Source organism: Gouania willdenowi, chromosome 22, assembly GCF_900634775.1.
Source record: "Gouania willdenowi chromosome 22, fGouWil2.1, whole genome shotgun sequence".
In the NCBI taxonomy this organism is placed as follows: domain Eukaryota; kingdom Metazoa; phylum Chordata; class Actinopteri; order Blenniiformes; family Gobiesocidae; genus Gouania; species Gouania willdenowi.
The window spans coordinates 4,768,533-4,785,119 of record NC_041065.1 but is presented as its reverse complement, the minus strand read 5'-3'; the positions used below and the strand labels follow the sequence as shown (position 1 = coordinate 4,785,119).

At 43.1% G+C, this 16,587-nt stretch overlaps 1 protein-coding gene and 1 long non-coding RNA gene across 3 annotated transcripts in view; one reads left to right on the top strand and one right to left on the bottom strand.

Annotated features, from left to right (window-relative positions):
* LOC114456180 (titin homolog) overlaps positions 1-8,401 on the bottom strand; it is a 76,328-nt gene extending 67,927 nt beyond the window's left edge. The window contains exon 1 of one of the 2 annotated variants that reach the window (XM_028437792.1): positions 8,266-8,401. In XM_028437792.1, the coding sequence (XP_028293593.1) occupies positions 8,266-8,289 (24 nt within the window). In that variant the 5' untranslated portion in view covers positions 8,290-8,401. Of the gene's footprint in view, positions 1-5,877; positions 6,906-8,265 lie in introns of those variants that run through there. The other variant, XM_028437793.1, reaches the window with a different exon arrangement.
* On the top strand, positions 493-1,257 carry LOC114456183 (uncharacterized). The gene is made up of 3 exons (XR_003672805.1): positions 493-554; positions 634-702; positions 799-1,257. It is a non-coding gene; the product is annotated as an uncharacterized LOC114456183 (long non-coding RNA).
* Positions 8,402-16,587: the final 8,186 nt, after the last annotated feature.

Sequence of the window (16,587 nt, the reverse complement as noted above, 5' to 3'; positions counted from 1 at the left end):
GTTGAGACTGATATCTGTCACTTATTGCTTAGATATTATCAGTTTCTTACATATTTAGTATTTTATGTCTACATAGAAGTGCAAACTGGGGCACAATAATGTTGCAATTATATTTTCCCGCATATAATCTGTGGCCCACTTGAGATCAAGCTGCTCCGTATTTGGCCCCTGATCTAAAATGAGTTTGACACCCCTGCACTGGAGTCATTGATCAGATGTGTTAATAATTGTGTTGCTAGGATGAGGAGTTTAGAAGAGATGAGGTATCCCTGCCAAATTCCACGTAACACCTTAAATCTAGGAGTCACACCAGGATTCAGAGAGACAACTAGTGATGTCAGTATATAGCATCTCTACAATGTCACAGAAATGTACTCCAAAGCCCAAGAAGTGAAGTGTTTTCAGTGTGACAGGTGTTAGGTAGGTGCACTAATTAAAAACACTACAAATAGTGACCTGCAGGAGGAAGAACAGGTTGTTCAGCTGTGGGTAGGAGGACAGTGGAATGGGGCATGTGCACACCTTGTTCCACATGAGCATGCAGGAAAAAGCTGGTAGGAAATGCTGTTTGTTGTGTATATGGTGTGTTGTGTTATTGTCTAGCACATGACATTTACCATTTTATTATTTCAGATGTGCTTCCCTGCTTATTTACTGCTTGAGTGAAAACGGCTGGTTGTTGGTAGACTACCGACGGGCCAGGTATTTTTAAAGTTTGTTTGTAGTTCATCTTTTATTGATATGTTTTAATGTTTCTGTATTAAAGTGTTTTTATGGTTATTAATGTTTTCTTTGCAGAGCATCGGGGTCCATACGCTGCTCTTGCTGGGAATAATTTATTTGTTTTGTTCATTAGTTGGGTTCTGTTTTTTTGTTCTAGTCCACCCTGACACGTGAGCTGGTTGAGGGCAAATAGCTGGGTTTTGCCCGTGGGGTGGGCTAGTTCTTATTTTTTTCTTTTCTTTATTCATTTTTTTGTGTTTTATTTTGAACTTGTGCTCCCCCCCCCCTTGCCACCAATACCTAGTAAGCTCTCAGTCAGGCCTACAGATAGGGCCCTAAGGGTGTAAGTGTGCCGTGCATATTCACGTGTGTGAACTTTAAGCAAAAGGAATATTTGAAGTGCAGTGTGTTGGTGTGTGAGACCTTATCCCCCCAATCCTGTTGTCACAGTTGAGAGCTGAACTGGGAGTTTGGTATGGTGAGGCTTATTAATCATTATGAAATTGTCTCAATAATAAAGATTCTATTTCTCTACCTATTTGACTGCTTATTGTATCGCTAATCCTAACCGGGTGTAACATTTTGGCGTTGTCGACAGGACTTAGCAAGGCAGTATTAATTAGTTGTCGGGGGAGCAAAGTGTCAGATTGAGTTTTTTTTTTTTTTTTTTTTTTTTTTTTTAAAGGGCAAGAGCAGCGGTGGACCAGAACCACGTGAGGATCCATAGGCGCAGTTGTCGTCTAAGCTCTCCCACATCATGGAGGAGACTCAGAGAGAGGACTTGGCGCAGCACATACAAGAACTGGAGCAGCAGCTGGGGAGGCTACATTCAACCGCGTCTCCACCTGGGCCATCGAGCAGTGAAATGGACAGGGTTGAATCAACTGCTGCTGAGACTGAAGGGGGGACTCGGGTGGTTTACATTCAACAAAGTGAGAAGGTACCAAAGTTTTCTGGCAACCTGGACAGAGCTGATTCTCCTACGCTTGAAGACTGGATTGAACTGGTTGAAAATCATATCCAATTGAAACCTACCGAAAAAGAAAAAGCTAATTGTGTGTATAACCATTTGGAAGGGGCAGCTCGCATAGAGGTTAAATATCTTCCTAAAGAGGAAAGAGAGACTGTTAATGGTATATTCACTATTCTGAGAGAAGTATATGGATGTTCACACTCTGCAATCTCCCTTCAGCGCAGGTTTTTTAATCGTAAACAGCGTGAGGGAGAGTCATTGTTGGACTATTCTCATGCGCTAATGTCTCTAATGGATCAGATTGTAGCATTAGACATCCATACTAAACCCAAATCTCAGAGAGATCTGCGTGACCAATTTTGTGAAGGTGTTAGAGACTACAGTCTGAGTGTAAGGTTGAGAGATAAGGTTCGCTTGAACCCGGAGTGGACAATTCGCGATGTACGTAGGGAGGGTGTTCAGTGGACAGTACAGTGTGAAGGGCAGTCTTTTAAGCAAAAGAATAAGCAGTCACTTTTCTCCAATGAAGTTCAGGCAGAAGCATCTCGTGAGCCAGTTGAAAGTAAGCCTGGTTATTCTGAGCTTAAAGCCCTTATTGAAGCTCAACAGAGGCAGCTAGATGTGCTAATGAAAGCACTACAACCCTCAAAGCAAGAGTTTGGGGCTCCGCCCCCATCGAAAGCTAAAAGAACCTTTGATGGGAAGCCTCGGTGTTTTCGGTGTGATCAAAGGGGCCACATAGCACGTTACTGTACTGCCATTCTCCCTAAAGCGACCCACTCTGAACAAAGAACAACACAATTGGAACAACAAGAACTCATTAGTGAGCAAAGTCTTACACATCTAGAGACAAAGTGTGATTCAGAACCCAATCCAACTGTTATGTCTGCACTGGTGAGCAAGTGCCCTGTAGTGGAAGTCCAAATGGGGGAAATTGTGGTTCCATCATTGTTGGATACTGGACCGATGGTTACAACTATTACAAAGAGTTTTTTTGATGAGTATTTTGGCCATCTAACTAATGTACAGTTACAGGATTGTGGGTGGTTAGATCTTAGGGCTGGGAATGGCCTGGAATTGCCATATCTCGGCTATTTGGAGCTGGACATTACTATACTTGGAAAAAGTGTTCCACGCAGGGGGGTCCTTGTAGTGAAAGATCCAGAAGACTCTCACATGCAGTATAAGAAAATGCAGACTCCAGGAGTCCTGGGAATGAATGTGATCAAAGGATTCTACTATGAGTTGTTTGTGCAGTATGGCTCCACTCTTTTTGACGCTCCTATGATAACAGAGGTTCCAGAGTGGAGACGAGCTCTCAGACATTGCCAAGTGGAAGAGACGATAGCAAATTCTCAGGACCCGTTCAAAGTGAGAGTGAAAGGTAAGAGCAAACTTTGTGTTGCTGCGGGTACATTAACCATGATCCCAGTTACATGTCCAAAGGCTCCCTCACAGCAAAACATGGAGTTTTTAGTAGAACCATTAAGGCCAGAGGAGGGTGCACTTCCAGAGGGGCTGCTAGTTTCACCTGCCTTGGTGGTGTCTGAAAGAGGAGTAGTACATGTACCAGTAACTAACGTAGGATATTCTGACATTTGGCTGATTCCACGCAGGGTTATAGCAACAGTAAGTATGGCAACTATATCATCTGAGCATACCCCCCATGTTAACTTTGGTAGCAGTGCTCATAATAATGAGTGTACAGCTTCTGTGTCTCCGATCGGCGTTCAGGACATGAAAGGGGAGGGCTGGGACATGCCTATTTTCGAGGGACTGAACAGTGCGGAGCAACAGCAAGCTGCAGCATTGTTAAATAAATACCACTCTTTGTTTGCAAAAGATGAAGCTGACTTGGGTTGCACTAACTTGATTAAGCATGAAATCCCCCTGCTCGATGACACTCCTGTACGGCAGCCATACCGTCGCATCCTTCCCTCACAGTATGAGATGGCGAGAGCCCATATTACACAATTGTTGGACAGCCAGGTAATTAGTGAAAGTTGTAGTCCGTATGCATCCCCTATTGTACTGGTCCAAAAGAAGGATGGTGGAATTAGATTGTGTGTGGACTATCGTCGTCTAAATGCTAAAACAAGGAAGGATGCGTTTCCTTTGCCGAGGATTGAAGAGTCATTAGATGGGCTTGCAGGAGCTAAGTGGTTCTCTACTTTGGATTTAGCCAGTGGCTATAACCAAGTTGAGGTTACTGAAAAGGACAGGGTGAAAACTGCATTTTGCACCCCATTTGGGCTATTTGAGTTTAATAGGATGCCATTTGGATTGTGCAATGCTCCCAGTACTTTTCAGCATCTCATGGAGCGGATGTTTGGAGACTGCCGTTATCAATCTGTCTTATTGTACCTTGATGATGTCATTGTGTTCTCTTCCTCCATTCAGCAACATTTGGGGAGGCTGGAGGAGGTCTTTTCTAGGCTGCAGAAGCAAGGACTTAAAGTAAAACTTTCAAAGTGTCATTTTTTTCAGAAGCAGGTGAAATATCTGGGCCATGTAGTGTCAGCTGATGGAGTTGCAACAGACCCAGATAAGGTAGAGGTGGTGAGAGGCTGGAAGACCCCAACTAATTTGGCCGAGCTGCGATCATTTTTAGGTTTTGCCAGTTATTACAGGCGTTTCATTGCAGGATTTGCAAAAATGGCTGCTCCTTTGCATCACGTGGTGGCACAGCTAAGCCCAGGTGCAAAGAAGGGTAGGACTCCCAAAAAGCCATTAGCGTCAGTCTGGACCGCAGAGTGTGAAGAGAAATTCAGTCAGCTTAAGAATGCATTAGTCTCTTCCCCAGTGTTGGCTTACGCCGACTTCCACAGACCATTTATATTGGAGATAGATGCAAGTCATGCAGGGCTGGGAGCAGTACTTTCCCAGGAACATGGAGGGAGGCTTAGGCCTGTCGCTTATGCTAGTAGGGCACTTAGAACAGCTGAGAAGAACATGCAGAATTATAGCTCCATGAAGTTAGAATTCCTTGCTCTTAAGTGGGCAGTGTCTGAAAAGTTCAGGGAGTATTTGTTGGGAGGCTCTTGTACTGTGTATACTGACAACAACCCCCTTAAGCACCTTGATACAGCAAAACTTGGGGCTGTGGAGCAGCGGTGGGCAGCCCAGCTAGCTTCTTTTGATCTCACTTTAAAATATCGTCCAGGGGCCCGAAATGGGAATGCTGATGCTTTGTCTCGCCAATATAGTGAGCCCAGTGCAGCCAAGGACTTGGAGGAAAGGGAGTTTGAGGAAGGGAGTTTTTTTATCCAATCTGACATTTCTGTCCTTCCAGGTTGTTCTAAGGAGAGTTTAGCTAAACTGCAGGAGCAAGATCCAGTCATAGGACCGTTTTTAGCCTGTTGGAGAAAAGCCAGGCCACCTGATCCGAGAGAGAGAGAGAGATTTAGCAAAGGCACCAGAGAGCTCGCTCGTCAGTGGGGACGTTTAAAGGAAGATGGTAAGGTGCTATACCGTAGTTTCAGTTCTCCCGATGGGGGAGGGCGAATTATCAGCTTGTATTGCCTCAGTGTTTAATGGAGAATATTCTCACCCAGTTGCATGATAATCATGGGCATCAGGGGGTGGAACGTACACTACAATTAGTGCGTTCCCGTTGTTATTGGCCAAACATGTATAAAGATGTAGAGAAATGGTGCCAGCAATGTGGAAGATGTGTTCTGGCTAAAGCTGTGCAACCCAAGGTTAAGCCTTTTATGGGTAGCTTAAAGGCTTCTCGTCCACATGAAATTCTGGCCATAGATTTTACTGTCTTAGAACCAGCCTCAAATGGTAGAGAACATGTACTTGTCCTAACAGATGTGTTTTCTAAATACACCCAGGCAATTCCCACCAAAGATCAACGGGCCAGTACAGTAGCGGATGTGCTGGTGAAGCATTGGTTTCATTTGTTTGGCCCCCCTGATCGCATCCATTCAGACCAGGGAAGAAACTTTGAGAGTAATCTGATCCAACGGCTGTGTAAAGTATACAAGGTGCAGAAGAGCCGCACTACTCCATACCATCCTCAGGGTAATGGCCAATGTGAACGATTTAATCGTACGCTGCATGATTTGTTACGTACACTGCCCCCAGACCAGAAGAGATACTGGCCACGACACCTTCCCCAGTTAACTTATGCATATAACACTACAGTACATCAGTCCACTGGCATGACTCCCTACTTTTTAATGTTTGGCAGACAGCCTCGTTTGCCTGTAGATTTTCTGCTGGGCGCCGATGTAGAGGAGGTTGAGGAAGGCCAGGGGGACAGTTGGGTGCAGGAACATCAGGAGTTACTTGAGGAGGCATATAGTCATGTACAACAGCGGCTGGCTGCAAGGAAACAATGCAGGGACCAGAGACAGGAAAATGAAACAAGGGATCCATCATTAAGTGAGGGAGACCTTGTCTATGTTCGTAACCATGGGGTGAAGGGCCGGAATAAGATACAGGATGTATGGGACTCGACCCTTTACCAAGTAGTCCGGTGTCCCCCCGAGCGTGGTGTTGTTTACTCTATCACCCCTGCAGTCCACGATGGTCCAGTACGTCAAGTGCATCGCACTGAGTTGAGAGGTATGCCCACAGGTGGACTGAGGTCGAACACAGGCCAGGGTTTAGTTGAAGAGAGGGTTGATGTAGGAGGTGAGGGGGAAGGAAATCCTGAACCTTCAGAATTGCCATTTTCCGAATCATACAGTGAGGAGTCTGAGTCTGAACTTTGCCCAGAGGTTGAGGTTGATGTGGGAGAAGAACGGTGTATAGAACCAAACGACCCCCCAGTCTCAGAGGGCCTTCGGAGATCTACTAGGATTACTGCAGGCAAACATACCAATCCCTATCGTTTGCCGCAATCTGTGGGACTAGAATCATTACATTAATGTTTCATAATAACTGTATTACTAATGACATGGTATGTTAGTGGTTTTATTCTGGAATCATTTCATCGTCGGGGCGTCGATGCATTTTTTTGGGGGTAATATGTGACAGGTGTTAGGTAGGTGCACTAATTAAAAACACTACAAATAGTGACCTGCAGGAGGAAGAACAGGTTGTTCAGCTGTGGGTAGGAGGACAGTGGAATGGGGCATGTGCACACCTTGTTCCACATGAGCATGCAGGAAAAAGCTGGTAGGAAATGCTGTTTGTTGTGTATATGGTGTGTTGTGTTATTGTCTAGCACATGACATTTACCATTTTATTATTTCAGATGTGCTTCCCTGCTTATTTACTGCTTGAGTGAAAACGGCTGGTTGTTGGTAGACTACCGATGGGCCAGGTATTTTTAAAGTTTGTTTGTAGTTCATCTTTTATTGATATGTTTTAATGTTTCTGTATTAAAGTGTTTTTATGGTTATTAATGTTTTCTTTGCAGAGCATCGGGGTCCATACGCTGCTCTTGCTGGGAATAATTTATTTGTTTTGTTCATTAGTTGGGTTCTGTTTTTTTGTTCTAGTCCACCCTGACACGTGAGCTGGTTGAGGGCAAATAGCCGGGTTTTGCCCGTGGGGTGGGCTAGTTCTTATTTTTTTCTTTTCTTTATTCATTTTTTTGTGTTTTATTTTGAACTTGTGCTCCCCCCCCCCCTTGCCACCAATACCTAGTAAGCTCTCAGTCAGGCCTACAGATAGGGCCCTAAGGGTGTAAGTGTGCCGTGCATATTCACGTGTGTGAACTTTAAGCAAAAGGAATATTTGAAGTGCAGTGTGTTGGTGTGTGAGACCTTATCCCCCCAATCCTGTTGTCACAGTTGAGAGCTGAACTGGGAGTTTGGTATGGTGAGGCTTATTAATCATTATGAAATTGTCTCAATAATAAAGATTCTATTTCTCTACCTATTTGACTGCTTATTGTATCGCTAATCCTAACCGGGTGTAACATCAGCAAAAAAGGATGTTCAACAGTGTCAAATGCCTTGAAAAAGTCTATAAATAACACCAAACTGTCTGTTTCAATATAATTTCTATAATCTAATATATCAAGAATCAGCCTTGTATGGTTATGAATATGTCTGCCTTTTACAAAGGCTGATTGTCATTCATCAACTATAAGGTTTAAACCCATATCTAATCTCTTAGAGTTACATGTGGTAACAATTTATATAATGACTGTAAAAGGTTCTTATTTCCTCATTGATCTGTTGTTGATTATCAATACCAATATTATTAACTAGTAACTTGTGAATTTAGTTTTTTGTTTGTTTTTCCAGGATTAAAAAAAAAACCCATCTTCAATCCAACGAGCTCTTCAAATGCTCTTTTGGTTTTCTCTAAGTATAACTTCAGGTTTGTTTTTCATATAAAGATAAATCTGTATGTTATGATTTTTGACGGTTAATTTATATTATTAATAATGTCTCGGTTTTTTTTTTTTCGTTTCTTAGCTTTATAAATGTCTTTACTTCTGCTAATGGCAATTTCTCTAATTTTGAATTAAAACTACTCCAATGTACTTAAAGGTGCCATGCTTACTAGGCTATTCGGACTCTTCTGCTGAGGAAATAATTAGCAAGCCGCAATAGTAACAAATGCATTAATAAAGTATTTTAAAAAAAATCAATATGACTCACGTTCAACACTTTTCTTTCTGACATGTTTGGATGAATATAAAGGTCCAAAAACTGAAGAAAAAAACAGACGCCTTCTGACAGTATCCTTTTCCACTTGTCTTTAGACAGAGTGTGAAATTTATCTCTCTGAACGACTCTGAACTCACGCGTATAGACTACGTCACTTGCGACAACGAACGCTCGAAATGCGTGACCATCACGTGACGTATGTAGACTCAAATAGTTCCAGGAAGTTATTGGCGGGTCATTCGAACCCATTGATTCTGAGTGACATAACTGTGATTTACGGTAATTTGTTGTCAATAACTGCATTAATACAATATTTGTTTATGTAGTTTCATAAATAGTTTTTTTTTTCCCTAAAAAAAATAATAATTTTAAAGATTAGTGTAAACAGCTAGCTTACCTGCTTTTTTGACGTTTTGACCAACATTACTTTGGTTAAAGATCGTGGTGATATGGATTGTATACAGGACGTATTGCTTTGAATTTTCTTTAATGTACTTAAACTTGTATGGTAATTGGACGTGTTTGAATCAGCTGAATGATTCATAAATTTTTTTATGCAAAATACACAAAATCATTCCTCTTTTCCTTGTTTGGCGACACAGATAAAGGAATATGAGATAGAAATACATGTTTGATGCACATTTTTCAAAGCATTTTCCAAATTATTATTTATAAGTACATGTTATTTGTGCACTGTGAAACACATAACGTTTTTCTCTACTGTTATTGCAACGTATTTGTGGAATGAACATACAGCCTTCAATCAGTACAAACTACAACAACCTCAGTGAGAGAGTGGACAGTCCTCCTCCTTTCTTGTAGAGCCAGCCGGACTTCAGCGACTCCTGTTTGGAGCGAAACCACATGAAGGTTTCGTCTTTTAACACACACCAACGCCTCCTCCAGGGGGGAGGAGAAAGGAAACAATGAAATTAGAATTAATGAAAAAAGACAAAGACAAGGCAAGGCTAATTTAATTGTATAGCGCAGTTCATACACAACACAATTCAATGTGCTTTACATGATTAAAAGGTGCAACAAAAATAATTTAACAGCTTAAAAATATATAAGAACATTAAAATCAGTAGTAAAAACCTTTAAAATCAGCAGTAAAAAAAATATGAAATCAACAATAATATGATTAAAATCTCACTCGCAATCATACGCAGTATAGAAAAAGAGTACCTTTAACTTGGATTTAAAAATGTTCACATTAAATTCTGACTTCAGCTAAATAATAATAATAATAATACATTTTATTTAAAAGCACCTTTCAAAACACCCAAGGACACTGTACAGGGCAGTCATTAAAATAAACACAATAAAAACAGCAGAATAAAAACAAGTGCAGCAGAATAAAACAGAGTACAGTATTGGTGTGGTAAATGTGTGTCTAGATGGAGTAGGATTGTCTGAAGAGGTGAGTTTTGAGTTTTGATTTGAAGAGTGGGAGGGAGTCTATGGTACGGAGGTCAGTGGGGAGAGAGTTCCAGAGCTGGGGCGCACAGTAGCTGAATGCTCTGTGCCCCATGGTGATGAGTTTGGCCGGAGGTACAGAGAGCTGGAGAGTGGAGGAAGAGCGGAGTGTGCGGGCAAGGGTGGCGATGTGGAGGAGGTCAGATATGTACGGGGGCTGAGGAGTCCACTCCAGAAATTGCCGCTCCATGTGAGGTCAGTTGTTGGATATCTTAGAGACGAAGAAGGACATGAGTGAGTTACAGAAGTCAGCAGATTGCATGTGGTGGGGAGAGAGTCGGGGGGTTTTGTAATATTGGTGAGGAGAGAGAAGAGAGTTTTAGAGTTATGTTGATTGGAGTGAATTAGACCGGAGTAGTAGGTGGATTTAGCAGAGGAGAATGAAAGCATGTTTGCACAGGTATAAAGAGTTTGGGTATTCGACAAACGCAAAGAGAGAAGGCAATCTAATATTACACCAAATATATTTATGGATAGGCATCAGCAGACCCCGGCGACTCTGAAATAAGAGAAAGCAGGTCTGAAAATGGATGGATGAATGAATATTTTTAAGGAAATAAGCAAATAAAGTGTACAGCCCCAGATTATATATTTGTATAAAATAGATTGATGTATGAAGCTTATAGTTCTATGAGGTGGGTGGAAATACAGAAAAAAAAGGGATATTTAACTATTAAAAATTGTGATGATAATAATAATGATCTATAAATATTGCAAACCTTTCATGTAGAGGAAGCCATGGAAATAGGGTGGACCATTTCCATTGAGTAAAGTGACTCTGCCTCCATTACCATTTGTCACCTCTTCATCAGTGTCCATCATGCCATCATGTTCATCCTCACTGTCAGCATACTGTAGCAGCACACAGTAATCATTATCATCCTTGTATGGCATAAACAGGTATATTTGTTTACATGATCCGTTCATGAATGAATGAATGAATGAATGAATGAATGGTACTGTTGCTGCTCATACATATCTGCATGCACGCGTGTTAGGATGCGTGTGAGTGTGTGTCCTCACAGAGTCCGAGGTGCCTCTGTTAGACTCCATGCTAGCGTTGGTGTTGGTGGATTTCCTGAGGTGGTCCTCATCCGTCACTGCTGCGCTTCCACGGTTGCTTCCTGACACGGAGCCGTCATCTCCCATCGTAACGGATCCTTCCTCCTCCTCCTGGTCGTAGTCTGACTCAGTGTCTGGTCAGCTGTAAATGGGCTCCTCTCTGTCCACCAAGCTATCCACCATGCTAAATTTCCTCTCCGGCTCCACCTTGGCATTCTTATTTTTATCCCCGTCTCCCGGGACAGATGTACCATCTACAGGTGGAGGGAGAGGAGGTGGTGCAGGTATGCCAGGGCCTCTGTCTGCAGGGAGGGGAGGGGGAGGCGGGGGTCCAGGAGGAACTGTTCCCTCAGCAAAAGCAGGCGGAGGAGGAGGGAGGTGGGCGAATATCTCCTGATCCAAGGGAGCGTCCATCTCTGCAGGAGGAGGGGAGTCTGGCAGGGGGATGCACTGCTCCTCAGCGTGGAACCCTTCATCTACTTCCTCCTCTTTGGATGCACCTCCAGCTGCGTTTGCTGCTATGGGGTGCCAAGTGTAAAGATGTAGTATACAAGTTTTAGCTTTATCTCACTTTTTTCATATTTAGCACATTTTCCTACATTTAACACAACATTTAACCACATATATAAAAAGCAATAAATCTAAATGGTATATGTTATATCTAAATGTTAAATTTATATCGAAATGTTAAATTTATATCTAAATGTTAAATTTATATCTAAGCGTTAAATCTAAATCTAAATGTTATATCTAAACCTTAAATCTAAGTCTAAATGTTAAATCTTATATATAAATGTTAAATCTAAATGTTATATATCATATCTAAATGCTTAATCTTATATCTAAATGTGAAATGTTAAATCTAAATGTTGAACTTAAATGTTTCGCACATATGCTAATTAACCCCGTCCCTTGTAACCTCAACCAATACACAAGCAGAGACACACACAGCTGATCCCACCCACCTCTTCACCCTTCACCGATGCCTGCCTGGGTGATGTGTATGACTGGTTCTCTCCGTGCGGCGGAGATCGAGCGCAGGTGGACGAGCTGAATTTCACAGTACACTCCTGTAACTAACAGTGCAACACAGTTATTTTAATGTATTTTTATTTTGCTGCAGTAGTTTGATGTGTTATGCTGAGATCCCTTGGGTTTCATGTGGTCACGATAGCTAAATGGGTAGGGCACTGCATTTGAAAGCATAAGGTCTTTGGTTTGAATCCACTATGGGTCAACTTTATTATTTCGTCTTTTTTTGGATGTGTGGAATACGTCTGCTGAGCAGACCAACTTTGAAATGACGTGATAACCTGAAGTTGAGACGACGTCCATGGTGGCTGCAAAATTAAAATTTTCACAACTTTCTAGACATCCCCAAAAAGACAAAACAAGGAAGTCGGCCCATGGTGGGCTCGATCCCACAACTTTATTCTTTCAAGCGAACCTCCTTATCTATTCAGCTACTGTAACCGCATGTAGACCATGAGATCTCAGCATCTTACATCAAATTAACACACATCGACAAACTACAGCATTAAAATACATTTTAATAACTGTGTTGCACTGTTATGTTACAGTAGTGTACTGTGAAGGGCAGCTCGTGCACCTGCGCTCGATCTCCGCTGCACGGAGAGAACCAGCCATAGACATCACCCAGGCAGGCATCAGTGAAGGGTGAAGAGGTGGGTGGGATCGGCTGTGTGTGACTCTGCTTGTGTATTGGTTGAGGTTACAAGGGGCGGGGTCAATTAGCATATGTGCATTTAACATTTAGATTTAGATTTAACATTTAAAATTTAGATATAAGATTAACCATTTAGATATGATATACAACATTTAGATTTAACATTTCACATTTAGATATAAGATTAAGCATTTAGATATGATATATAACATTTAGATTTAACATTTATATATAAGATTTAACATTTAGACTTAGATTTAGATATAACATAAACCATTTAGATTTTTTTTTTTTTTTTTTTTTTTTTTCACCTTGTCTGCACATGCTGTTGAAGGTTAACACTACAAGAAGTGCAATCTTTTAACAGCAATGCATATTTTATTATTGCAATTAAATAAATGAATTTATTTCATTGCATAATTGTGACCATCACCAGCCCTCCCTAGGGAAGGGTAAATACTTTATTAAAGGGAGGATGTAAAAAAGAGAGGGCAGTGTTACACCAGGGTGAGGGGGGTGGGGGGGGGGGGGGGGGGGGGGAGTTAACAGGAAGGAGGGATACAAGATAGAAAAACGAATGGGTGGGGAATAGTCAATAAGTTTCAAGTGATGTGATGTGAAATTGTGGTTGTGTATATTGTGCTTATTGTTGTGTTATCAAGCCAGTTTGGTGACCAGTGTGCGGCTTAGGAATAATGGTGGTGGCTGTGAGCAGAGGAGGAAGTGAGTGGAAGTTACATAAAACAGGTATTTGGGAACAACGTGTCTATGGTTGAGCCCAGTATGAGTGTTATCCCACAGCCCGAGGCCAGTGCGTCCATGACAAATGTGATTCCAAGAGCCGCTACTGCAAAACCCATGAGCCGCCCCCGGGCCCGAAGAAGCAGTCGGGCCAGCAGAAAGAGCGAGAGATCTAGGGGCCCCCGGCGACCACCCCACGGCCAAGCAGCCCCCCGAACGCCCCCAAGGTCCCAAGCCGAGAGGCTGCCATTGCCCCCCCCATACACACCCGAAAAGCCCCCAAGGAGCCAAGGACCCAGCGCACCACGCCACCGACTCCAACCCCCAACCCCCAGGCCCCCCAGCACCCCACCCCCCCACCCCCGCGCCCAGCCCCCCGAGGGGAGGGCCCAGAGAGCCCCCCGCCCGAGACCCCAGCGGAGGAGCCAAAGCCCACGCCCAGCAGACGACCAGAGCCACGCCGAACGGGCAGCCGGCGGGCACCCGCCGGTGAGCCCAGAGCCAGCAGGGACCCGACCCCAGGCCAGGAGGACCCGGAATGGATGCAGCACCAGGAGCAGCCCGCCCAGGGCGAACGACCACACCCCAAGCCGCATAAGGCACCAGGGGGCCGCTGGGAGTCCCCCCGCCGGTCCACAGGCACCCCAACTCAGCCCCCCCGGGCGCCCCAGATGCTGATGCCGCCCGCGCCACGAGCTTCAGTTCTTTAAAGCCAGGGCCCCCTCCAGAGGCCAAGCCAGACCGCCCCGCCGGGATGTGGCCCCCTAATCTGGCCCCGACACCCTGCCTCACGGGGGATTGCCCAAGCAGGGGCCGCACCAGAAGGTATGCAAGGGCGCGGCACGCGCCACCCGCCCCAGAAGACCCCCGCCAGGACCGGCCCGGCCAGCCGGCCAAGCACCCCGGGCCCCAGGAGCAACCCCAGGGACCAGGACCCCCCAAGGGCAAGCCCCCGGGCCAAGCCCCCCGGGACGCGCCCCCCACCCCAGCCCAGGTCCCGGCCACAGCCCAGCAGGACCGCACAGCCCCAGACAGCACAAGGCCAGCAGCCCAGGGCCTGCCGCCCCCCGGACAGCGCAAGCCACGGGGCAGCGCCCCCCGCCGGCCCGCGAGCAACCGGCGACCCCCACCGCGGGGACGGAGGCACCCCAACGGCACACATCCAGCGCGGGACAGCAGCCCCCAGCCAAAGATGCCCCGGACCCACCCACCAGTCCGCAGATGGCAGGACATACCCACCAGGCGGCCAAAAGCAACCTCAACCACCGGAACAGCTAACGCCGCCCCCCCAGTAAACAGCATCATCCCGAGGCGCCAAACAACCCTGCCCCAACCCCGGTGAGGACACCAGCACCCCCCCAGCACACCCATCCCCCAAACCGGCGAGGCAGGCCGCCCCGGGCCCGCACAAAAACCATTTAGATTTAAATATTTAAATTTAATGCTTTTTTTCACCTCTATATATGTGGTTAAATGTTGTGTTGAATGTAGGAAAATGTGCTAAATATGAGAAAAGTGAGATAAATAATGAAAACGTGTTAGCTAAAACTTTTATACTACATTTTTACACTTGGCACCCCATACACACTTAGCCCATCACAAAAAAACTAAAAAAGGTTCTCTAGATAATGTAAAAAATATATAATAATATCTAATGTTACTAGTTTTACAATACACATTCAATATATATCCTGGAATTAATTCTCTACAATTTGTAGGACATCTTTTTTACATGAATATAATAAAGTGGTGTCATCCGCAAATAGAATACACCTAAGTAACTGAGACACAGACACAATGTCATTTACATATAGAAGAAAAAGTACAGGTCCTAGGACCGATCCTTGTGGTAACCCGCAAGTAATGTTACAATTTTTAGACTTTATGTTGTTAAATTCGACAAAATGACATCTGTTTTTAAGTAACTGGTAACCCATTGGTGTGCCACACCTCTTATACCATATTTATGTAATTTATGCAACAATATCTTGTGGTCCAGCGTATCAAATGCTTTTTGAAGATCTACAAAGATGCTTACTAAATAGTGTCTTTTGTCTATAGCATTGGCGATTTCTTCATTTAGTTCCATAATTGCTGTAGCAGTTGAGTGATTAGCACGAAACCCATATTGGCTGTTATTTAAAATCCTAAACTCATTTAGAAATGTATTCAGTCTAATCGCAAATAACTTCTCCAGAATTCTGGAGAACTGTGGAAGTAATGATATTGGTCTATAATTAGAAAATTCAGATTTTATTTCCTTTTTTAAAGAGTGGAATAACTTTGGCTATTTTCATGTGGTCTGGAAATATCCCTGAAGTAAATGACAAATTACAAATATCGGCAAAAGGCTCAATAATTACATCTATAATTTGCTTTATCAACGCCATATTCATATCAGAATAATCATTTGATTTTTTGTTGGCACACTTCTGGACAATTGTCAATATGTCACTCGCTTGTACACTTTCAAGAAAAACACTGCTAACATTATCTGGTACTGTTCCATCATTGATGTTTCCATCTGGAATTTGTTGTGACAAAGTAGGGCCAATATTTACAAAATAATTATTGAATTCATTTACAATTTCAGTTTTATTGTAAATGTCAACATTATTCTTTGTTAGATAATTAGGAAATTTTGTTTTTACCTTGCCTTTTTGCATGACAGTATTTATTACGCTCCATGTGTCTTTTGTACTATTTTTATTTTTGTCAAACAATTTAGTATAGTAATCCTTTTTTTGCCTTCTTATGATTCCAACTAATTAGTTTTTATATGTTTTATACCTAACTTCATCATCTTTAGTTCTTGATCTTAGAAACAGTCCATACAAATAGTTTTTTTTCTTGCAGGCATTTTTCAGTCAATTTCTCATCCATGGATTGTTAACTGCATTTGTCTTGGTATGACCACTCATTTTGGTTATTTTACAACTTTTATCATATAGATTAACTAATGTTGTCATGAAAGCCTCATAGGCGGTATTAACATTATCTCTGTACACCCTATCCCAGTTCTGTTTCTTCAGATCTTCTCTGAAGGCCTCTAAAGCCTTACTAGATTTATCTCGAAAGAATGTTGTAATTTCATCTTGTACAGTGTCATAACATGTTTTCTCATAAATTATAAATATAGGGAGATGATCACTCACGTCTGTCATAAAGATACCACTAATTCATTTACCACGTACATTTGTAAATATATTGTCAATGATTGTTGCACTATGAGTGGTCACCCTTGTTGGTTTAGTTATCATTGGGTATAGGTCTGTACTAATTTTTTCTAAAATCTCAAGGATTTTGTCTATAAATAATTCAACACAAGGCCCTGGTGCTCTATACAC